The sequence below is a fragment of the Delphinus delphis genome, chromosome 7, assembly GCF_949987515.2.
Source record: "Delphinus delphis chromosome 7, mDelDel1.2, whole genome shotgun sequence".
NCBI lineage: Eukaryota > Metazoa > Chordata > Mammalia > Artiodactyla > Delphinidae > Delphinus > Delphinus delphis.
In genome coordinates this window covers 109,359,524-109,383,405 of record NC_082689.1, presented here as the reverse complement: position 1 = coordinate 109,383,405, position 23,882 = coordinate 109,359,524, and the positions used below count along the sequence as shown (strand labels likewise).

Here is a 23,882-nt window from a genome sequence, read left to right as displayed (position 1 = left end):
ATAAATGATAATAAATAAAATGAATTTAAAAAATAAAAAGATATTTGCCAAACTTGGAAGGAGCACTGTCAGGGGGTTGGGTGGGGAGAGGGAGGACTAAAGAGCAAAGCTTAAAACTGCTAAAGGGAAGAACAACCTCCTGCATCTTCGGGGTGGACAAGACAGACCTGTCAGGCTCTCAGTCCAAAGCTGAGATGTCTCCCCAGGAAGCATTTGAAACCAGATGGGCTCTGAATCTAACTAAAGTTGCCATCCAGCTTCATCCCAGCTTAGTTCTTTTTTTTTTTTCTAATTGAAGTATAGTTGATTTACAATGTTGTGTTAATTTCTGCTGTATAGCAAAATGATTCAGTTATACATATATACATTATTTTACATATTCTTTTCCATTATTATCACAGGATATTGAATATAGTTCCCAGTGCTATACAGTAGAACCTTGTTTATCCATTCTATATATAATAGTTTGTGTCTCCAGCTTAGTTCTTTTTTTGTTTTGTTTTTTTGTAGTACGCGGGCCTCTCACTGTTGTGGCCTCTCCCGTTGTGGAGCACAGGCTCCGGACGCGCAGGCTCAGCAGCCATAGCTCACAGGCCCAGCCGCTCCGCGGCATGCGGGATCCTCCCGGACCGGGGCACGAACCCGTGTCCCCTGCATCGGCAGGCGGACTCTCAACCACTGCGCCACCAGGGAAGCCCCAGCTTAGTTCTTGATTGAACCAGAAAGGGGAAACATTTTCTGATAGGGAAAAATATATATTCTTCAATCACTGGTTCCTTTATAAACAGTTTTCAGCATACTGTAAAAATTCCAAGATGGGCAAAGAAACAGGAAAATGAAACCAAGAGAAAAAAAGCCAATATATGTATACCCACAGATGATCCAGATATTGGAATAGGTGACAATGATTTAAAATGACTATAACAATATAATATAGAGAAAAAAATGAATGAAAAGATGGAGAATTTTTTTGAGAGAGATGGAATATGCAAAGAAAATCATATGGACATTCTAGAGTGGAAAACTTTGCTATCCGACATTAATAACTCACTGGACAGATTTCACAGGGATCGGACACAGGAGAAGACAGAATTAGTGAGCTTGAAGAAAGAATAATAAAAACTACTCAAATCAGCACAGAGAGAAACAAAGGAGTAAATGGAGGGATTGGATGGCAGGTAATGACCGCTCATATTAAGTCCTCTGTACTAGTTGGTTGTTTAACCATGTGCATGTATAATTTTGATTTCTTTTAAGCACGTGCAACATGTTCCTGCCTGATGAAAGGTCCTGTGGGACCTCAGTGCCCACACTCTGGCCCTTATGCTCCTAGTACAAGATGATGAGTGGGTGCAGGGGAAAGAACACGGGCTAGAACCAGGGGTCCTGGACTTCAGGCCTAACTCTACCATCGACTTGCAGTGAGATCTGGGTTTTCTTGCCTTCTAAATGAGGGTCAAGTGACGAGTGCTGTGGCCCAGTGGGGTGAGGTGACTGGCCCCCAAACAACATCAATTCTCTGGGACCAAGTTAGGCTTTTCCACCCAGTTGCCACCACCCAGCTCCAGCTCACATGCCTTATCTCAGGCGATGTCTTGTTCCTGCATCTCGCTTTGTAATAGAATCAGAACTCTGTCTGTGGAGAGTACATGGCAGGGACGTGTCAGCCACTGGGACCCTGCATTCCCAGGGCTGGTCCCATTCAGCTCCAGCCTCTGCCAGAACTTGGAGGACACCCTCACCTGCCCACCTGCACCCCTCCCCAGTTCCTTACTCTGCTGAGATCTCTCCAGGACCGACATTAACTAAAGGGTCCTCGCTTGGAGTCAGACAAACGTGGGGGCAGGTCCTCATCCTCTCCATACTCACTGTGCATTTGGAAAGTAGTTTCACCTCTCTGAGCCTAAGATGGGTAAAATGGGAGAGCATGTGTCTCTTAGGATGGCCTAGAGGATTAAATCAAACAGTGCCTATGAAGGGCCTAGAACAGTCCTTGGCACTTAGCACAGGTCAAGGTGAGCAGGGCGCTGGAAAGATTATGGTGTGCTTTCTTTCCCCACATACATAATTGAAAATAAAAATCATCCTAAACCACAAAATAAGTGCCATTAAGTCCATCAAAATTCTGCCTTTCCCATGATGACTACCTTCAATGCCTTTTTTTTTCTCTTGACAGATTACTTTCAAGCTCAATTTCCCAGTTGTTTTAGCATCCTAAGCGCGTGCTCACTTGGCCGCCGAGACAGGACTGTAGCCCTGTGGGTGGGGACAGGTGGGGATACCACCAACCACGCGGAGCAGAGGGCGGCCACTGCCAGCTGCCCGCCCCTCCATGTCCAACCCTGGAGAAGCCCCATGGAGCCCCCAGAGGGCTGGCAGGGTGGGCTCAGGGCTCTAGTCTCCAAGGGCTGCAGCCAGGGCCAGGCCTGGCCCAGCACCTGCCCTGGGGAGTCTACCAAGGGACAAGGCTGAAGTTGGCTAATGATTGAACCATCCCAAATATTGACAGAGCCCAGGTCCTGCCACTGCCCAACCGTCCATGACTCCTCTTTCACCTGTGACCTGGCTCCGTGTCACAGAGGACAGAGCAGGGACTTTGGAGCCAACCACACCCCCAGCCGGACTCCCCCGATAGGGACAACTTAGGCATCCCCTCTAGCCTCTTTCCTCTTCATCAAAACGGGGACCCTCAGCAGTTCGCCCCTCTGGTTGGCGTGAGATTTCCATCACACGGTCAGCTGCAGTGAAAGTATTCAATATGGCCACCGTCACCCTGACCTGTGGCCTCTCCCGGGACAGCCCTTGGGGCCCGTCTTGCCACCCAGGCTCTCCTGGCCTCCCCTGAGACTTGGCCCGCCTGTTCCTGGACTGTTGCCTCCCAGCTCCTGCCAGCGCCCTGCCGTCTCCCCCCAGCTCACTGTGGTCCTTTGGCCTCACTTTGGTTGGCAGTTTCCCATCTGTCCTTCCAGGTGAAGCTGGGTTGGAGGGCTCCTCAGGAGGCAGAACCCCCAGCCCCTCGCTCCAGCAGCCCCAGCCTCGGATTCTCTGCGTGGCCAGCTTCCACTGGAAAACTGAACTCTTCCACTTTCACAGCTGACTTCAGCCTTGGCTGACCTTCCCCTTCTCTGAAAAGGTTTTAGTTACTGTGACCATCAGTCCTGGATTTGCATGAAGGAAAGGAGGGGAGGGAGGAGCTTACCTCAGCGAGTCCTAGGCCAGCAACTGGGAAATGACTGAGGCACTAACTGTAAAATGAGCCGGGCACCTGTTGCACTGTTTTGCTCACTTTGGGGAGCAAACTTGTTTAAGATGGGAACTTTCTGTTCTTTAAAAGTTTGGTAGGGACTTCCCTGGTGGTGCAGTGGTAAAGACTCCGTGCTCCCAATGCACGGGGCTCGGGTTCGGTCCCTGGTCCAGGAACTAGATCCTGCATGCATGCCTCAACTAAGGGTTTGCATGCCGCAACTAAGGAGCCGGTGAGCTGCAACGAAGACCCAATGCAGCCAAATAAATAAATATGTTTTTAAAAGTTTGGTAGAACTCACACACACAAAAACAACATGCGGCTGAAGCCTTTGAGGGGAAGTGGGAATGGCTTTCACCACTTCAATTTTCTTCTTGCATCAGCATTCATATTTTGTATTTTTTCAGTATTGTATCTATTTCATGCATGTTTTCAAATTTATTAGCTTAAAATAAAATACTTCCTAATTCCCTCCCTTTTCTTTATTTTTTTAATTGAGATATTATTGACGTGTAACATTATATTCGTTTCAGGTGTACAAAATAATGATTCGATATTTGTATATATTTGCAGTATATATAAGTCTAGTTAACATCCATCACCACACAGTTAGTTTTTTTTCCTTGTGATGAGAACATTTAAGATCTATTCTCTTAACAACTTTCAAATACATAATACAGTATTATTAACTATAGTCACCGTGCTGTACATTACATCCCCATGGTGTGTGTATATATCGCATTTTATATTTCTATCTCATATCTAGCTATCTACCTACCTGTCTCATATTTTCTCTATCTATTCATCCAGTGATGGAACTTAGGTTGTTTCCATGTCTTGGCTATTGTAAATAATGCTGCAATGAACCTGGGGGTGTGTGTATCTTTTTGGGTTAGTGTTTTCGTTTCCTTTGGATAAATCCACAGAAATGGAATTGCTGGCTCATACGGTAGTTCTATTTTTAATTTTTTGAGCATCGTCGATACTGTTTTTCCATAGTAGCTGCACCAATTTACATTCCCACCAACAGTACACAAGTGTTCCTTTTTCTTTACATCCTTGCCAACACATGTTATTTCTTGTCTTTTTGATGATAACCATTCTAACAGATATGAGGTGATACCTCATTATGGGTTTTTTTGTTTTGTTTTGTTTTGTTTTTGTGGTACGCGGGCCTCTCACTGTTGAGGCCTCTCCCGTTGTGGCGCACAGGCTCCAGACGCGCAGGCCCAGCGGCCATGGCTCACGGGCCCAGCCGCTCCACGGCATGTGGGATCTTCCCAGACCGGGGCACGAACCCGTGTCCCCTGCATCGGCAGGCGGACTCTCAACCACTGCGCCACCAGGGAAGCCCCCATTTATTTTTTAACCTGTTTAATTTATTGGTTTTGAGAGAGTTCTTTTAAATTTCCATATACAATTGCTTATTTCTCCCTGCACTTCTATCAATTGTTGGCTTATAAATATTTTGAGGTTACATTGTTAGAGGCATATGTTATTTTATCATGATTATACCTTTATACATGATTGATTCTTTTATCAGTATTTAATGTCCATCCTTGTTATTTGTGATATTTTTTCCTTGATTGCCATTTTATCAGTTATTAAAATCACTATCTTAGCTTTCTTTTCATTCAAAGCAATGTGGAATTTCTAATATTATTTTCAGTCTTTCATTGTTTTTTGTTTTTACACTGTCTGTAAATAATATATTGTCAGGTTTATTTTTTATTCTGAAAGTTCTTTCTTTTTATTGATAAGTTTAACCCAGTTACATTTACCCTTATTATTTCCATCTTACTCCATAGTTTCCATTAACTGTACTTTCTTCTTGTTTCATTTTATAGTTTTTATATGTTAGTCCATATTGAGTTAATTTTTGTATAATTTTTGTGTTCATTTTTTGGCTTGTCAATGCCCCATCGTACCAGCACCATGTGTTGACAAGGGTCTCCTTCCTCCATCGAATTGCTTTTGCATCTTTGTAAAAACAAATCAGATGGCCATGGCTGTGTGAGTCTATTTCTGGATTCTCTATTCCATTCCATTCATCTATGTGTCTCTCCCTCCACCAATACCACACAATCTTGTTCACTGTAGTTAGATTATAATCCATGACACTGGGTAGAATGATTTCTCCTAATTTGTTCTTCTTTTTCTAACGTGTTTTAGCTACTCAAGGTCCTTTGCCTTTCCATATATATATATATATATATATATACACATATATATATATATAAAACAGTAAGCTTGTTTACAAAAACATCATGTTGAGATTTTTCTATGAATTGTGTTAAACCTATAGCTCAATTTTGGGAAAATTGACATCTTTACTGTGTTGAGTCTTCCATTGTTTCTCCATGTATTTAGGTCTTCTTTAGCATTTTGTAAGTGTCATCACACAGATCTGGTACATGTTTGTTATATGTGTATCTAAGTACTTCATTTTCTTTAGAGTGATTGGAAGTGGTATTGTGGTTTGAATTTTGGTTTCCACATGTTCATTGTTAACATGTAGAAATACCATTGATTTTTACGTGCTTCTCATTGACTTTTATTCTCCTTCTTTGCTTTCTATGGACAGATCAAGTTTTCTTATGTTGCTTTAAAAATTGTATTTTTGTTCTTGTTTTGGTTGTTCTTAGGACCGTTTCCAGAGACTTTATCTGTTTGTTTGTTTTAATGGTTGTCACTAGTTTACCTGGAGAACAGGTCAGCAGATCTCTTCGGGCTGGGATGCCAGAAGTTCTCTCTCCCACACTAGTTCACCACCTTGACAGGAGACTCACCTGGGGAATCTTTAACAAGGGCAAAGACCTCAGCATGCGGTCACTCTTTCAATCCATCGTGTCCCACTGCAAGTGTTGGGGACACTGGCCTTAGGCACTGATCAGCAGATGGTTCCAGCCCCAGGCCTGGCTTCCTTCCACCTCCAAGCAGTCCCACCTACCCTTTCCCAGGCCCTAAGGAGACAGATCCTGCTGCCTCCTTCTCAGCCACGCCTCTTTCCTTGTGTTGCACGTACAGGACTCAGTGGGTCCTGGTGTCCGCCCTGGTCTGTAAGCAGCAGCTGTGGCTCCAACAAGAGGGATGTAATCATAAGTCAAGGCCTCCCGTACCGCTGACTGATTTGTGCTCTACTTTCTGTATCCTCATTGGCCCTGAGCGTCTTGGCACCTGCCCAAGCAGAAAAGGTCCTGAAAGTTCCTTTTGTCCAGTGGCTTTCAACCATAGCCACACATTAAAATGACCTGGGGAGTTTAAAAAATATCAGTGTTTTTGTTCCCCACCCTAAGTCAACTAAACCAGTATCTCTGTGGGTGAAACTGGATGTAGATGTCTTTGAAAGCCCTCACCCACACCCCCAGCCCCCAGGAGATTCAAAAGTACGCTGAAGGTTGAGCACCACTGCTTTCCATCTAATCTTTCCATTTGCCCAGAGAACAGAAGTGACTTGCGAGTCACACATTTAATGACTTTAGACTAATTGCCTCGGCTGTGTCACCACTCTCCCCTGTTGTTGGGTGCATCCTTACTGATTTCCCTCAGTTATGCCTTTAAGGCCAGGTCAAGACAGAGTCAATAGCCTACCACTATTCACGATTGTGTGGCATCGTTCTTTTGTGTTTTTTGTTTTTTTTTTGGCGGTACACGGGCCTCTCACTGTTGCGGCCTCTCCCGCTGCGGAGCACAGGCTCCGGACGCGCAGGCCCAGCGGCCATGGCTCACGGGCCCAGCCGCTCCACGGAACGTGGGCTCCTCCCGGACCAGGGCACGAACCCGTGTCCCGTGCATCAGCAGGCGGGCTCTCTACCACTGTGCCACCAGGGAAGCCCGGCATTGTTCTTAAATAGCTTCCCCACACCTACAGCGTGAGTTCCTTCTGGGCTGAACCAACCCCTCTGCGTCTCTGGCTCCTCCCCGCACAGGCTGATGCTGGCCTCCAGAGCCAGCAGGAAGCGTGGGGGGCGGCCTGAAGGGCCCTGGCTTAGGAGTCAAACCAAGTTTGAGTTTTGGCTCCACAATGCAAACCTTCCTGAACCTCAGCTTCTTCCCCCATAATAGGAGCTGCAGTCTCTACCTTCAGAGCTGGCTTTACCGTCAGGATCCCTGACTCACACGGGCCCCTTCCAAAGCCCTGGGAGGGACTCTCCCAGTTTTGTAGTCCCATTTTTTATTCTGTTTCATAAAGCGAGCTTCCCCGAACTTTACCGGCTTTAGACGCCGCAAACCTTGGGTCTGCTCCTTCCTACCCCACAGAGTAGCTGTTGTGGAAGGTAAATAAGATCCAGTTCATAAAGTGTGGGGCGTGCAGTAGATGCCCCAAAAATACTTCCCTCCAAAACAGCCCAGAAAAGGGTCGGAAAGACAGACAGATCCACAGCTGCTGTGCTTGCTCCATGCCCTTTTTAATGTCCAACATCTTGGCCATTCAACAACCCAGCCCCCGTCCAAGGGTGTCCTCTGGGGTCCAGACACAAGTGGGGAGACGCTAAGGCACCTGGCTCTCGAGGGGGGCCTCCTTAGCGTTGATGTAGCTGTGGATCCAGTCGAGGTAACGGCTGACTTTGGTGTAAACACCGTAGTTGTTGAGGCGCCCGCAGCCCTCGCCCCAGCTCACCAGGCCCACCAGAAACCAGGTGCCGCGGAAGGAGACAACCATAGGCCCCCCGCTGTCGCCCTCACAGGCATCCCGCGAGTCCCCCAGGATGCCGGCGCACAGCATGTTCTCGGAGATCTTGTTTTGCATGGCCAGAACGCACATATTGTGCGGGACCAGGGGGACCCTGACGAAGTTGAGGACGAAGGTGCGGTTTCTCTTGGCCTCGCTGCGGTAGCCCCAGCCTGTCACCACCGTCTCCTGGCCGACCTGGGTGAGCTCGCGCTCCGACAGGCCACTGTCTGGGAGGCAGATGGGCACAATGGTCTGCGAGAGAGTGGCGGGCTGGGCCAGGTGGAGCAGCGCGATGTCATTGTCACTGGTGCTCTTGGTGTAGTTGGGGTGGACAAACACCTCCTTGATGTCCAGGTCCACTTCCCACTTCTCCCAGCGCCGCAGGTCATACTCCCCTGCAGGGCAGAGGGGCTGTCAGAGTGGGCTTGGGAGAGCCTCCCTCCCCTGGGGCCTCCTGAAGCCAACGTGGCTGCCACGCTCCTGCAGGCCCTCGTGGAGGGACAGCAGGAGTGGTCACCACGTATGCCCGGCACTGTCCTGGGCCACATGGTCCCTATCAAGGGTAACAGCCCGTGAGTGTCAGTCCTAAAGGGGCAGAACGCTGGTCTGAATTCAGGACTGGCTCATAGACGGAGCAGTGAGGCCTGGGAAGTGACCGGCGGTGGGCAGTCAGCAGGGAAGCCTGAAGCTCCCTGGAGACCTGGGACACAGACCAGAGCCGCAAAGAGAACATGGGACACCTGCCAAGATGGGGGCAGGGCAGGAGCAGCCAGCCGGACACAGGCTCCACCAGGGAAGAAAGATCTGGACCACACACAAGACACAAGGTCTTCTCAGGCGAGGCTGCTGGTTCCTGGAAAGGGGGGGTGATGGCTCTGCCTCCAAGCCCAGCCCCGCTGGAGGCCACTGGCCTCTGCTTGTGCTGGGCGTGATGGCAGGGTGTGTGAATCTGGTCATTCACTCTCAGTACGGATCTTTGCCTCTTTTTTTTTTTTTGCATAAAGATTGGAGTGAGAGAACCCTCGCCCCCCAGAAATTGGTAGAGAGTGGGGTCTAGGCTCGGGGAGCCCTGGGCTGTTGCGGGGAGGCGGCTGGCTGCTGTGCCAGATGCCAGGGCCCCCGCTGCACGGTCCATCCCTGTCACCCTGTGTGACGCGTGGCCCTGCACCCCAGGGTGCTGCAGGTCCACACACATGGCCACTCCACATAGTGAGAGTGAAGACACAAGTATGTGTGTAACCTCCTCGCTGGCAAACACACGTGTGTAAGCACCTGGGCACCAGATTCGAAGAGAATCCCTTCCGTGCAAACTACCTGGTGTCATTGTGTCTAAAATGCCGCCACAGGAGTGGCGGGGTGGGAGCACACGGGCCTCTTCCCCCCAGATGCCTTCTGTGCGGCCCTGGTGTCGTCTTGCTCAAGCACCCCGGAGACCAGGCTCCCCACCCGGCCAGCCCGTCTGGGCCACCCCTCCGGCCTGGTTCCAGCCCGCACCTAGCCTGACGATGAGCTTCCTGCGGTCGTCCAAGCAGTGGGCCGCTGTCAGCACCCAGGAGACGTGGACGAGCACCGCCCCGCAGGCCAGCTTCTTCTTCGAGTCCAGCAGGATCACCTGTAATGGGGGGTGGGCAGTGACGGCACCACACGGCCTTCTGACAGCTCCACGTCAGGGCCCCCGCTCTCAGCACAGCCCCAGGCACTAGCTGCCTAAATAGGTCTTCCCTGGTCACACGGGCATGGACTTTTTTGGCATTTTCTTTTCTGCACGTTTGATGGAGTTTGCCCGTTCCAGGGTATCTCCCCGCCTTTGCCTGTGCTGTTCCTATAACCATCCTCAGCAGCATCCGGAGAGTTCTCCTCACCGTCGGGGGCTCAGGCTGCTCGTCGAGTCCTCTGAGAAGCCTTTGAGGCCCCCAGGCTGCCTTGGGAGCCCTCTCCAGGTTCCCTCAGTCCCTGTGCTGTCAGCCGGCTCTGGTCCCATTGGGTTACCATGTGTTTAGGAGCCTGAATCTCCTGGGGGCTGTGAGCTCCCCAAGACCTGCCAGTCCCCTGCTTTTTTTAATTTTTCTTTTGCGTTACGTGGGCCTCTCACTGTTGTGGCCTCTCCCGTTGCGGAGCACAGGCTCCGGACGCGCAGGCTCAGCGGCCATGACTCACGGGCCCAGCCGCTCCGCGGCATGTGGGATCTTCCCGGACCGGGGCATGAACCCGTGTCCCCTGCATCGGCAGGCGGACTCTCAACCACTGCGCCACCAGGGAAGCCCCCCATCACCCCCGCTTATTGATCTCTGGACAATCCCCCCCGCCGCCCCGACCCAGTGCCTGGCAGAGATGGGGACCAAATAAGTGTTAGCTCCCATGGCGGGGCAGAGGACAACCCTCCCTCCCAGCCCTTTCCCACGCAGAACACCGCTCCCCTCAGCCAGGCTTCTGCCTCAAATACCACCAGCAGAGCATTATCTTTCCAGCTCTTTTTAAAAGCTATACCTCTCCTTCCTGCACATTCCCCCTTGGCCCCCGGTGCCCAGCCCACCCTACCCGGCTGCTCCTCTCCCATCGGGTTAGCACCATCTTTCCCTGGAACCCTCCACCCTTAGCACTGCCGCCGCCCCCCACCCCCACCCCAAGCAAAGGCTGCACTTCCCTTCCCACTGGTGCCTCCTGAGCAGGAACTGGGTGGGCTCAGTGACTCCTGACCCAGCTGGTGAGCCGCTGCCTCTCTCTCCTCTCACCTGCCAGGGGCTCTCTCCCCATCCGGCCTCCTGCCCACTGATGAGCCGTGGATCTAATTGGCCTTCTTGGTCTACTTGGTCTGTGTCACGTTTCAAGTTCTTGCGTTTCTTCTCCATTCGCTTCCCTGGCCTCCCACAAGGGAACGTCACTGAAGGCAGGGGGAGGCTGCTGAGTGCCTGCTGGGTACTGCTCCCGAGACTGCCCTCCCATCTCCGTCCCCCTCCTGCCAGCAGCCTCCTTTGCTGCCTTGTAGGATAAATGATGCTCAGACGCTCAATTCTATCAACTTGCAAAGCCCCTCGGGATAGTCAGTCGGTTAACGAACAGCGCCACTTAATGGCAAGAGTCAGACCAAGCAGCATCTCTACCTAGCGGTGCGCCCTTGGGCAGGTCGTTAAAGTTCTCAGAGTTGGGACACCCCAGGGCTGTTGGGAGTAATCCCTGAGATGCACAAGTAAGGTCTCAGCACTGGGATACTGCCGAGCTCCTAACAGAGGTAAGGACTTATGGGGAGGAGGAGGTGGACACGCCCAGAGAGCCGCAGAGTGGCTCTGAGCACGGCTGTGAGCTCCAGCCCAGAGGAGAGAGCACTGAGCAGAAGTGAGGGCTGGGAGGCGGGCCAGGGCCATTCAGGCTGCGATGGGAGACTTAGACTCGCGAGAAGCAGTGGGAAACCATCAGCAGGGGGATCGCCTAGTGACAGAAAAGGGAGAGGAAACAACAGCACCAAGATTCCAGAAGCTGGACAGCAGAGGGACATGGTAACTGCCTTGGCCGACTGAGAAAGCCGAAACCTCAGCCAGTGGTAGGAGACGCAGGGAGCAGGCTGCTTGGCAACACAAACGCCCAGGAAGCCTCCACGTGTCTCTGAAGAAGCTGTGCAGGTGGGGCTACAGCAGGAAGGTTGAGAGCTTGTCAAGGAAACTGCTAGAGCCCTCATCAGTGGCTTGACTCTCCTCTCTGACCCCTGCAGAAGACCCTAGGTGTATTCTTCGCAGACGGTGAACCAGAGACCTGGGGACTCCAGGCACCGCCACAGGAAACAGTGACACGCAAGGCTGACCAGAGAGAGTCACGCAGACATCTGCAGATGGGGCAGATGCCAGTTCCTCTCCCCCTACTCTCCCCAGGGGGCTGGAAGCCAGGCTGGGACCACCCAAGCATGAACTTGGAGGATTACTCTCAGAAAAAAGCCTAAAGACCTAAGAATCTGGGCAATAGGGGTTCTGCCAGTGACCTGGGCCTTCAGATGGTCTCACAGAAAAGCCCACCAGCCAACAGGTCCACCAGGCATTTCTTTGCACCTTCCTGTCAATCTCTAATTACTTTAAAAGGAATAGTTGGCTTTTTTTTTCAGTAAAAGGACGGGAATATAAAGTTGTGGAAAGTTCCCTGAAAGGAGAACACAAAGTCAAAGATACGGAAACTAGAAGAGATAATGTGATAAGAAAACTAGAAGATCAATCCGGGGAAAGAGATCTGATTAGGAGGTGCAGAAAGAGAGAACAGAGAAAGCACAGGGCAGGTCATCAAGGAAATAACTACAGAAATGTTCCTAGAGATAGAAGACACGCATTTCCACATGAAACGGGCGCTGCACAGTGAATGCAAGAAGATCCACACGGAGGAACAACCTGCTGAAATCATGGTAAGAGTTGTGAAACTCCGACTGTTGCGTAAGTATATAAATCCGATAGAAATTTCAATGTATAAAAAGGAAAGTAGAAGAGGAGGCAGAATCACGGTTCCTGTCTCTCCTCAGAGAAGCCAGAGGTGAAGGCGGAAATAAAGCCGTCAAGAGAGATGAGGACGCTGGAGGCGTGCCCGCCCCATCCGCTCCTCCCTGGGGAGATGCGCTACCTCCGGGTTCTTGCTCCAGGCCACGCCCCCAGAGTGGGCAGCGGCCCCTGGAGGAAGGCGGGCGGGCGAGGGCAAGAGCGGGCAGGGGACCCGGCGAGGGCACCCTCCCTCCCCGTTGGGGCGGCCCGTCTCCTTCGCCTGGGACTCGGCCCTGTGGCTTGCTCACCGCCCGGGCGCCCCGTGCTGTCCCCCATCTGCGGCTCACCCTTGGGCTCGCAGAGCAGGTGGTCGTCCCCCAGGCGGTAGCCGGGCGCGCAGCGGCAGTGGCGCCTGCCCTCCTCCTCCAAGCAATAGTGCGCGCAGCCGCCGTTCTCCGCCGAGCAGTTGGAGAAGCGAGCCTCTGCAGGGGACCGGCAGGAGGGCGCCGAGAGAGCGCGGCGCTCTGCGCGCCCGGCCCCGCCCCCGGCCCCGGGGAGCTCCCTGGCCCGCCGCCCGCCGCCCCTCACCTTGAAGGCAGAAGCGGCCCTCCCAGCCCTGCGCGCAGTCGCAGCGGAAGCCGCCCAGGCCGTCGATGCACGTGCCGCGCCCGCAGCACGGGCTGTCGCACGGGTGCTCCGGCGGCGGCGCCGCGCACTGGTCCCCGTCTGTGACGAGGGGTAAGGAGGGGATCACGGGGGTCCGCCGGCCCCGTCCCCGTGCCCCCAGCGGCCCAGAGACCTCGAGGGGCACGGGCACCGCGGCCAGGGGTCTGGAGCGCACTCACCGTGGTACTTGGACCAGAAGGCCATCTGCGGGGAGAAGGGGCGGTGTCAGGGGCCGTCAGCCCACCTGTGTAGATGGGGAGCCCCCGGGGCCCCTCCCCGGGCTGGCCCAGGTCCGGCAGGCAGCATCTAAGCGGGCAGGGAAGGGAAGGGCTTCCACACAAAGAGGGGTCAACCCCAGCCTCTGGGCAGCTGCACCCTGAGAAAAGCCAGGCTCCTTGCCCCTCTGCCCATCTCCACCCCACATCCCAAACCCGCCCCCCGTTTCCCACCCGTGCAGCTGGAAGCGTCCTCTGGGCGCTGGCTGCTACCCCAGCAGCCTCTGCAAAGGAAGGGACCCAAATCCCACCCCCCACCCCCAGGGTGCTCTGCCTGCTTCCAGCTCCATCCCTCCAGGCACCGGGCGTCTGCTCTTTCCCTGAGCCTGGCCTCAGAGCTGGGTGACGAGCAGGACATCGTGTGTGTGAGACACGGCTTTTGCCGGTTCAGAAAGTCTGCTTTTCTAAGCAGCTCTCTGGTGGCACTTCTGCTGCTGGGCTGGGACCACCACTCCCTGAGATCCACTGCTTGATGCCCAGGCCGAAAGCCCCCCTGCTGGCCTGGGAGACCCTGGGTGGGGGGGGGGAGGCACCGGAGGGGTGTGATGTGCCCAGGCTGTGCCTGCCGAAAATCATCTTGGCATCTGCTGAGGAGGCCATTTGGGGGAAGAGGCAGTGGAGATGGGGGCTGAGGGCAAGAGAGGAAGCCACCCAGAGCTCCGCCTTCAGCTGTGAGAGCTGAGTGGGAAGGGCATGCCTACAGACAGCTTGAAGGGGACCCAGGTGGTGGCACGACCCCCAGCTCCTAGTCGCTAAAGTGAGCTCTGGGTGCTGGAGGGGGTCTGAGCCTTGTATCAGGAACACCTCTCTTACCGAGCGCATCCTACCACCTCAGGGCCACCACCGCAGGGCCCTGGGGGCCAGAGAGGACACAGACCCTTTCCTTGGATCCCCTGAGCAATCAGGTTTCACCCCTGGAGTGTCTAAGGCACAGAGTGAGTGTGTGTGCCCAGACATCAGGGAGTCTTGGGTCACCTGGTCAGCAGGGTGGAAGCAGGGGTGCTGGCCTCTGGATCAGAGGGAGGGAGAAGAGGGGAGGCTGGGGTGGCCAGTCACAGGTGGAGAGGGGGACTGAGCTACCTCCAGTGGGATTGGGTGGGAATCCCTGCCTAAGGCTTCCCCAGACGCTTCTCGCGCTCATTGCAGAGTTCTGTTTCTTGGAGTCCCACGTGCCCTGGCCAAGACCATAGGGCTGTTCACTCCACTGCTGCACCCCTGGCAAGCTGGGAGGGTAAGGGGCTGGTGCCCACCGCTTCCCAGGACCCCCAAGGGGCCCCCGGCTGCCGCTCCAGGTCCCACCCCTGAGCCTCACGCTCTGCACCCAGTCGGGCGGCCTTACTGTGTCTTCCATGTTTTGGAAAATCTCCCGAGCTTCCTCAAATTCACAGGTCTCCTCTGTGCACTCGCGCTCCAGGCTGCCGGGCCGCAGCTCCTCCAGGAAGGTGTTGGCGCGTTTGCGGATCCGCAGCACCTGGTGGGCACGCCGGTGGCTGGAGAACACTGAGTCTGGGAGGGAGACAGGGAGCTCGCGTTGGTGGGGGGCCTGGCTGGCGAGTCCCTGGGGAGGTTTTCGTCTTGGGTCCCTCAGGATTATAATTCCAGGTACCGATACCCTCTCCTCCTCCCGAAGCAGGGGGCCGGCCATCGGAGGACAGGACACTTGACCATTCAGGGTGCGTGCACTGAGGCCGACAGACCTCCCTCCCTCCGAGCCCAGCCCGACCTCCGTGTGACCCTGAGCCCATGTCTTTACCCCTCTAAACTTCAGTTTATTCATCAAAAAATGAGGATGGGATAATCACGTAAAACACTTAGTACGGAAATGAGCGGCCAGTGACAAATGCCATGTGCTGCTGCTGTTATTATTATACTGCAAAGGTAAGTGGGCCTCGTTCTCCAGATACACCTGGTGCAACCCCGTCGTGAAGCCGTCCCTCCATCCTCCCTGCCCTCCCCTCCTCCCGTCCCCCTCATGGAGCATTTCCCACGCCCTTCCCCTAGGGCAGGCACACCTGGACAAGGCAGACCTGCCACCCGGGGAGCATCACCAAATGTCTCCTGGGCTCTGAGAGGTGTCTGCCTTGGGGGCAGGGGGACAGCTGGGGTGGAGGGACCAAAGCAGGGGAGTGAGCAAGAGAGGCTCGAGGGTGCCGGGACCAGGAAGGGCATCCTCAGGAAAGGAAGATGTGCCAGACTGAGTCTGGACATAGGAGCCAAGAGGACCGCAGGTGGGAACCGGGGCTGGGAGTGGGGAGGAAGGGCCACCAGGAAGACAGAGCAGCTCAGGAAGAGGCATAAATGGAAGAAAGAGCCCACGGTGGCTGCAGGAGGTGTGGGGGGAGGGCCGCCTAAGAAACCAGGCAGCACAGCTGTCCCGCGGGCCTCCTCCTCTCCACATCCTGGTCCCCTGGCCGTGGGGACCAGGGGAGGGGTTGGGGCAGGGTAGCGGCCAGCAGATGAGCATTTTAGGAGGACAGGCTGCTCTGGGGCAGTTTGCATGGCAGCGGGGCCTGGCGCTCTCACAGTTGAGGGAGCGAACGGTGGAGTGGGGGGACCCAGGGGACTCTGTGACCAACCCCCCAGGTAGGAGGAAGGACGTGACCCCGCGACCCCGGGGGCTCCCTGCCATCGCCACAGGACTCAGCCCCTGAGCTGCGGCCTGCCGCTGTGTTCCCCTCGGTTAATTTATCCCTGTTCCCTCAGGTCCGCCTCTCATCTCCTCTCGCCCTGAGGCTCAGGGGAGACGGTGAAAGGTGTGAAGACCCCGAGGGTCCCGAGGAGGGGGTGGGAGAGTGGCCTTACCGGGAGGAGCTGGTGCGCTGGAAACTCCCCAGATGGTCACGAACAGTAAGAGGCCTGTAAGCCGCCACATTCTGAAGTTGCTGCCACCTGTCTGAGGAGGACTTCTGAGCTTCCGGCAGCCACGCCAGCCCCCGCTCTGCCCCCTGCCCCGGCCCCGGGTGGGATCGCCAGGGCAAAAGCTGGGGTCGGGGGTCCCTGTTTACTATTCAGACACCCACGTGGCGCCTCGGTCCCCTTGTCTATATGGGGCTAAGGTCACACGACCCGAGCCTGCAGGGTGAAGACAGGAAGTGGAAGGGGCAGCGACCCGGTGAAGATCAAAGGGGACTCGGCCCAGAAGGGCGATGGGCAGGTGCACCCAGAACGTTCCTGCCCTCCCTGGGTGAGGATTCGGGGCTGACGCCTCTGCTGATCTAAAGGCCAGGTTAAGAATAATAACTGACATTTATTGGACGGTCACGGTGTCTTTCAAGAAATTTGGACATGGTTCAGAGGACAGGCCACCAAGTCAGAGCGCCTGGTGCAAATCCCAGCTCCAGGACAGGATTGTCGGACGAGATCCCTAACTGCCCCTCAGTTGCCTCATTTGTAAAACGGGTGGAAAAACTGTATTTCTGCCTCAGAGGGTTATTGTGAGAATTAAATGAGTTAATCTACATAAAGCTGTTGAATACGTTTGCACATAGCAAATGCTCAGTAAGCACGAGCTACTATTATCTCAGCGAAGGCTCACCACCACCCAAGAGGGAGGTATTAATGTTGTCACCCCATTTCACAGAGGGGGGGACTGAGGCTCACAGGAGAGAAATCGCTTATTAAACCCCCACAGCCAGGAAGCGGACGAGCTAGTGCTTGAGCTCAGGCCTGTGTGGCTCCAGGCCTGGAACCTTAACCCCTGCCGCAAACCACCAGGCGCACCACAAGGCCACAGAGGTAGCCCTGCTGGCCGGAAACCTAGGAGCCGCCGCTGCCCCCCAGGCTGCCCCACCGGCACCCCCCTCCCCGTCTAACCTCATGTTCCACTTTGCCGACTCCCTCTGAGGCTGACATTTGTTTAAAGGGTTTAGAAGTAGAGGTGAGGCTGTGGTGGGGAGCCTGGAGGGCTCCGGGTTCCAAGCTGCCTCTGGCGATGGCTCTGGGGTCTGGAGGCCCTCAGCCGACTTCCACTTCCCTCAAAGTCTGGGAGGAAGGCCCCTGGGAGCCATGGCACCCCAGCCTGAGGAATGCCAGCCAGAGCCTTGGCCTGGCCGGCAGCAGAGCCCAGATTTCCTTTACCCCAAGCTCCAGCCAGCCTCTCAAACCCTGGCTAGAAGAGTCCACCTTCAGCCCTGCTCACCCTCCTCCGGCCCCCCTCACAGACCTGCCTCGAAGGGGACTTACTGGGGTGGACCGCCGAGAAACTGCAAGGTCGCCCTCCTGCCGCCATGACAGCCTGGACCTCGAGTTAATCCATAACTGCAAATATTTGCTTGGCCCTTGGTGCTGAGGCCTCCCTCTCCACAGACAAACAAACAAGTTCCCGGCTCAGGACCGCTCTGTGTGCCCCAAGCCCACCTGTGCCCATCAGTGGTGCCTGCAGGAGGGAAGGAGGGAAGGGGTGGGCGACGTCAAAACTGTCTACAGACGCGGCCTCATTTTAGCCTCAAAGCAGCTGGCTGAAGGAGGGACGTTGTCCCCCTTTAGCTGATGGGGGCATTTTTACCCGGAGATACTGCGGTTTGCCTCAGATCAGCACAACCGGTAATGATATTTCCCCAAATCTAGGATGCCATTAGTTATAAGATGCATCTATTTTATGTGTCAGCGTAAAAGAAAAGAAACATTGTTAATTACTCAATGGCCGGCCATCCTGATTACATCATGAAGGTTTGATGTAAAACATGAAAAGATACGCCTCTCAGGGTCCCTACCACGTGGGTGCCAAGCACTCGGCTAAACTCTCAGCTCCAGCCGCTCCGGTAACTGCCCCCCAAGCCCACACACACGCACACACGACTGCACACGACTATTCCCAGATAGTCGACTATTTGCAGATGAGGACGCTCAGAAATCTTTTGTCACTTGCTCAAATTCACGGAGCTGGTAAGTGGCGGGCCTGGATTAGAACTCGGGTCTTCCCAGCACCTCTTGGCCACTTCTGTGAGCAAGTGAGAAAAATAAACAGGATTCCGAAAAGGCTGCAGTCAGTTCTTGACCGGTTTGCCACAAAAGGCAGGAGCAGAAGTAAAGGGTTCGACCTGGAGCCTCTGCCCTGGCCCTGCGGTCTGTCAGCATTTATTCTGTATCTTCCTTCCTGTACCGGGAAACCCCCAAACCCCACTCCCTCCTTGGAGGACTTGACCAAACTCCTCAAACTCCCAGCCCCTGAACGGCTCGTGTGACCCTGCCCTGCTGGCCTCTGGTGACGGCACCAGGAAGTCCCCTGACCCAGGAGTCCATCAGATTCTCTCCCTCGGCCCCGAGGAGTATGGCATCAGAGCCTCGTTCCACTGTGAGCCCTGGACTCACAGATTTTTAAATTTTTTGGCCACGCCTTGCAGCGTGCGGAATCTTAGTTCCTCGACCAGGGATCACACCTGCGCCCCCTGCAGGGGAAGCACGGAGTCTTAACCACTGGAACACCAGGCAAGTCCCTGGACTCAGGTTTTGAAGCCAGAGGCTAGGCACTGACGTTTCCGACTAAAGCAGCCGAGGCTGATGAGGTGGAAGATGTAGAACGTGCCGACAGAGGCTGAGAGTCGCGGGTGGGCTGCGGGCGGGCGGTAGCATCCTACCTCGTCGTGACCGGGGCATATCCTACCGTTGGCTTCATGGCGGTCCCCCCGTGCTCCTGGGAAACCCCCTGTTTCCTTACGTCTCCTTGCAACCAGACGCCTCCTACTGGGGTACAGCACCGTGCCCGGCTGTGGAGTACAAGGCCCTTGTGCTGCCCACACGGCCCACTGGAGAAGACCAGAGGAACAGGGTGACCGTCTAACAAGGCAGACCCACTGGGCGGAGGCCAGGTGACAGGTGCAGATGGCGACGCTTATGGAATTCCGAGGAGAGGGAAATCAGCACAAGTGGGATGGTCAGGGAAGGCTGCCTGGAGGACGCAGAGCTTCAGCTGGACATCAGAGGGCAGGCAGGACCCAGCTAAAAGAGGAAGGGCCCTCAGGTGGGGAGGGGGAGGGGACAGGGTTTGGGATGGAGCCTCGAGGAAGTGGGGAGCCAGCGGCTGTTTGTAGGGTCTGGGGCCACTGCTTGGAAAAGGGAAGTCACGTCCTGTCGACTCGGGTAGGAAGCATGGAGACGACGTGCCTGACCACACAAGAGGGGAGGCTTGCAAGCTGAGGAATGTGTGAAAATGCCTCCTGCACCCCTGTGCTTGCTCCAGGGTCCTCCCCCATGGGTCTGCGGCATCACCTCCACTCCACCGCCTGCCACCCCTCACCCCGCCTGCCAAGTGCAAGGCGCTGTGTGTGTTCACAGGGACTCCCGCCCATCTTCCCTTCCCCACCACCTCCTCGCCTCCCACCTGCTCCCCAGCCTAGCCCAGGAGATCAGCTCCATGTGAAGTCTATGTAGGGTCCACCACGGGCCCTGACCAAGAATAAGGGACTCTGCCCGAGGCACCCCCTTCCAAACCAGCCCAGATGCCCACTGGCACCCAGAAGAGCCAGAGCACCTGCACTGGGAGGAGTGACCAGTGCTGCGGTCCGCAAAGGCCTGCAAGGCTGTCCGGAGGCCAGGAGGTCTCCTTTTGCTCTTTACGCCTGTTGGCCTCCTGGGGCGCCGCAGTGCGGGTGCCCGCATCACGGCCTCCGCATTGGCTGCCAGCGCAGGAGACCCGGCTCACCTTCCTGAAGCAGGGAAGGTCCCGTCCTTCCACAGACAGGAAGGACTTCTGTGTGCAGGGAATTCCCTGAATTTGTGAGGACCCAGGTGAAGGAACAAGAAGCAAAGGTGTGTGTGTGGGGAAACAGAAAGTCAAAATTATCAGACGGCATCCAGCAATGGGGTGTTCAAAAACTTCATCTTTGGGGTCAGGCTTACGCGGGTTTAAACCTCATCTTGGCATCTTCCTGGCTGGGTGTTTAACTTCCCTGGGCCCCAATTTCTACTCCATAAACGAGGCCAAGAATAGCATCCACCTCAGGTGGTTGTTATGAGGATCAAATAGTTTCTACAAGGTGAGCCTGAGACTTAACAGGTGATCGATTAATCGACAACAATTTTCTCTTGGGCTCCCCAAATATCCCAGAGAGAAGGTGAGGATCAAACCCCCCGGGGGAAATGATGTCAACAGCACAAGGACACATTGATTCTTTTTCTTTTACTTTTATATTGGAGTATAGTTGATTCACAATGTTGTGTTAGTTTCAGGTGCACAGCAAAGTGATTTACTTATACATATTCATATATCTATTCTTTTTCAGATTTTTTTCCCAAATAGGTTATTACAGCGTCTTGAGTATAGTTCCCTGTGCTATACAGTAGGTCCTTGTTGATTATCTGTTTTACATATAGTAGCGTGCATATGCCAGTCTTAACCTCCCACTGAATCCCTCCCCCACCTCTTCCCCTTGGCAACCACAAGCCTGCCCTCTAAGTCTGTGAGTCTGTTTCTGTTCTATAAACAAGTTCATCTGCATCATTTTTTTAGATTCCACATATAAGTGATATCACATGATATTTGTCTTTCTCTGTCTGACTCACTTCACTTAGTGAGTCCATCCACGGACTCACTTAGGTTCATCCATGTTGCTGCAAATGGCATTATTTCATTCTTTTTTATTATTATTATTCTTTTTTTAAAAAATAGGTTTGAGGTATAATTTACATGCAGTAAAATTCACTCTTCTTGAATGAACAGTTCTGTTTGTTTTGACAAATGTCCGTAATAGTGTAACCACCAGCACAATAATTAAATGGGACATTTTTAACACCCCCAGCCCCTGGCAACCACTGATCTGATTTCTGTTGTTTTTTGTAGAATGGCGTATAAATGGAATCCTTACAGTATGTAGCCTTTTTAAAACTGGCTTCTTTCATTCAACATGAGGCTTTTCAGATTCATCCATGTTGATGTGTGTATCAGCAGTTTCCTTTTATTGCTGAGTAGTTTCCATTATACAGAGGTACCACAATTTGCTATCCGTTTGCCACTTCTTGGCTATTATTAAATAAAACTGCTAGAACATTCACGCACAGGTCTTTGTGTGGGTATATGTTTTCATTTCTTGTGGGCAAATATCTAGGAATGGGATCTGAGTCATGTGGTAAGTACATGTTTACTTCTGTTAAAAAAAAGAAAGAAAGAGCAAAACTGTCATCAAAAGTGGCTTATATTATTTTGCATTCCCACCAGCAACATGCAAATGTTCTAACTGCTCTGCATCCTCCCCAGCATTTGGTGTGGTCAGTTCTTTGGGTTTTGTTTATTAACTGTTAGCTATTCTAATAGGTGGGTTGTAGCATCGCACTGTAGCTTGAATTTTTATTTCCCTGATCACCAATGATGTTAAGCATCTTTTCATGTGCTTACTTGCCATTCACATATCTTCTTTGGTTATGTTACTGTTTAAATCTTTGACCTATTTTTTAAGCTGAGTTTTGAGAATTTTTATATATTCTGGCAACAAGTCCTTTGTCATATAAATAAAATTTTCTTTCAGTTGATGGCTTGTCTTTTATTACTTAACATTGTCTTTTCAAGAGCAAATATTTTTAATTTTGACGAACTCCAATTATCAATATTTTTTATGGTGTTTTTGTGTCCTACCTAAGAAATCTTTGCCTTAGATCACATAGGTCACAAAGGTTTTCTTTTATGTTTTCTTCTAGAAGCTTTATGGTTTTAGCTTTTACATTTGGATCTCCAACCCATTTTGAATTTATTAATTTTTATATATGGTGTGAGGCAGGGATTGGTTCTTTTTTTTTTTTCTGTGGATCTCTAGTTGTTCCAGCACCATTTGTGGCAAACACTATCACTTTCCCCATTGAATTGCCTCAGGACTTTGTCAAAAATCAATTGACCATATATGCACGTGTCTACGTCTGCACTTTATTTTATTCTATTGATCTATCTGTTCCTCCTTATGCCTGCATCATACTGTCTTAATTGCTTGACCACTGTTACAAGATTCCAGTGAGTCATGAAATCAGGCAGTGTAAGTCCTCTTTGTTCTTTTTTAAAATTGTTTTGGCTATTCTAGGTCCTTTGCATTTCTACACACATTTTAGGATCAGCTTGTCAATTTCTACCCAAAAAAATGCTTGCTGGAATTTTGATTGGGGTTGAGTTGACGCTACCGAACAATCTGGGGAGAAAAGACATCTCAGTATTGAGTCTTCTGGTCTATTAGCATGGTATTTCTCTCCATTTTTTTTTTTTTTTAGCTCTTTGTTAATTTCTCTCACCAAAGTTTGATAGCTTTCGGTGCATCAGTCTTGAATATATTCTGTTAAATTTATCCCTACTTAACTCATGTTTTTAAAATGCTATTGTAAATGGCATTTTACAGATTACAATTGTTTGTTGCTAGTATATAGAAATACGATTGATTTTTTAATATGGAGACATTTCTCTTTTTGCAGTTTTATTGAGATGCAATTAACATATAATGTATTAATATAAGGTATACAACATAATGATTTGAGATATGTATATATTGCAAAATGATCACCACGATAAGTTTAGTTAACAGCTGTCACCTCACCTAGTTACAATTTTTTTCTTGTGATGTGAACTTTTAAGATCTACTCTCATTGCAACTTTCATATATGCAATACAGCATTGTTAACCATAGTTACCATGCTGTACATTACATCCCCAGAACTTATTTATCTTATAAGTGACCACCTTCACCCATTTCCCCTGCCCAGCCCCCACCTTCTGGCAACCACCAGTCTGTTTCCTTAATCTATGAGTTCTTTTTTTTACACTCATTAGTGATGTCATACAGTATTTATCTTGAGATGGAGCTCTTGATCCTGCAAGCATTTGCTAGAGTGACCAACCAACCTGGTTTGTCTGGGACTGTCCTGATTTTAGCACTAAAAGTCCCACGTTGGGTAAACTCTTCCCTGGGATGAGAAAACTCCCAGTTTTCAGTGATGGGCACAGAAGGTTAGGGGAAAGGTACAAAACCCAAAGGTGACCCCCAAAAGAGAGGCTGAAAGCCACACTAGTTTTAGTGCCAAATGGACGTGGCACTTTCCCTAGTCTCTGTTGCTGATGATGACAACCATGATTTGCAGTTACTGACAATGGATCATCCATTATAAACCACCACCCCACCACTGCCTAGTGATTCCACTTAAGTGCACTGTAATCTAAAGCATGAACATCCACTTTGCCTGTGGACTGACTGTTATGATTTGTGTCGAGACAGTGCTAGTTTAATTTTTAACATGGTGAATATTGTGGCCATGTTTTGAATAATGAAAATGAAAATGATGACAATACCAATCAATGCCAGCAGGAACCAGACATGATGGTTCTTTAGAAGGCTAAATGACTATGTTACTTTAATGACAGCTGGCATAACACATACAAATTGGGTTAGGGAGGTAAAAAATTAAAAAGAGCATACTGCACAGTATGCAGAAAAGAATTTGGGTGGGGCATGGTGGAAAAAGGAATGTGAAAGCACATGTAGAAACTGATTCTCACAAGTCCCCAGTGAGACAGGCAAGTGCTTCTAAATTAATCAAAAGGCTTTTTTGGCCTCCCCCCAAAACAATTTGCAGTTGAAAATAACGGCTGCTGGAGGAATCATGTT

General features: G+C 52.0%; 1 protein-coding gene across 1 annotated transcript; it reads right to left on the bottom strand.

Moving 5' to 3' along the window:
• Positions 1–7,614: 7,614 nt before the first annotated feature.
• PROC (protein C, inactivator of coagulation factors Va and VIIIa) lies at positions 7,615–17,564 on the bottom strand. The gene is made up of 9 exons (XM_060016972.1): positions 17,494–17,564; positions 16,114–16,200; positions 14,651–14,817; positions 13,216–13,240; positions 12,959–13,096; positions 12,718–12,852; positions 10,652–10,800; positions 9,414–9,531; positions 7,615–8,314 (listed from the first exon to the last, which is right to left on the bottom strand). The coding sequence occupies exons 1-9, from the start codon at positions 17,537–17,539 to the stop codon at positions 7,737–7,739; spliced, it is 1,443 nt and encodes a 480-aa protein (XP_059872955.1). The 5' UTR covers positions 17,540–17,564; the 3' UTR covers positions 7,615–7,736.
• Positions 17,565–23,882: the final 6,318 nt, after the last annotated feature.

Excerpts from the sequence above, each read along its gene's own strand:
- PROC (XM_060016972.1), bottom strand. The coding sequence starts at position 17,539 with ATGGCGGCAGGAGGGCGACCTTGCAGTTTCTCGGCGGTCCACCCCA. Across the intron at positions 16,201-17,493 it reads TTTCTCGGCGGTCCACCCCA|GTGGCAGCAACTTCAGAATG; the intron begins GTAAGTCCCCTT and ends CTCCTCAGACAG. Across the intron at positions 10,801-12,717 it reads CCTGCTCTGCGAGCCCAAGG|TGACGTTCCCTTGTGGGAGG; the intron begins GTGAGCCGCAGA and ends CCCTGCCTTCAG.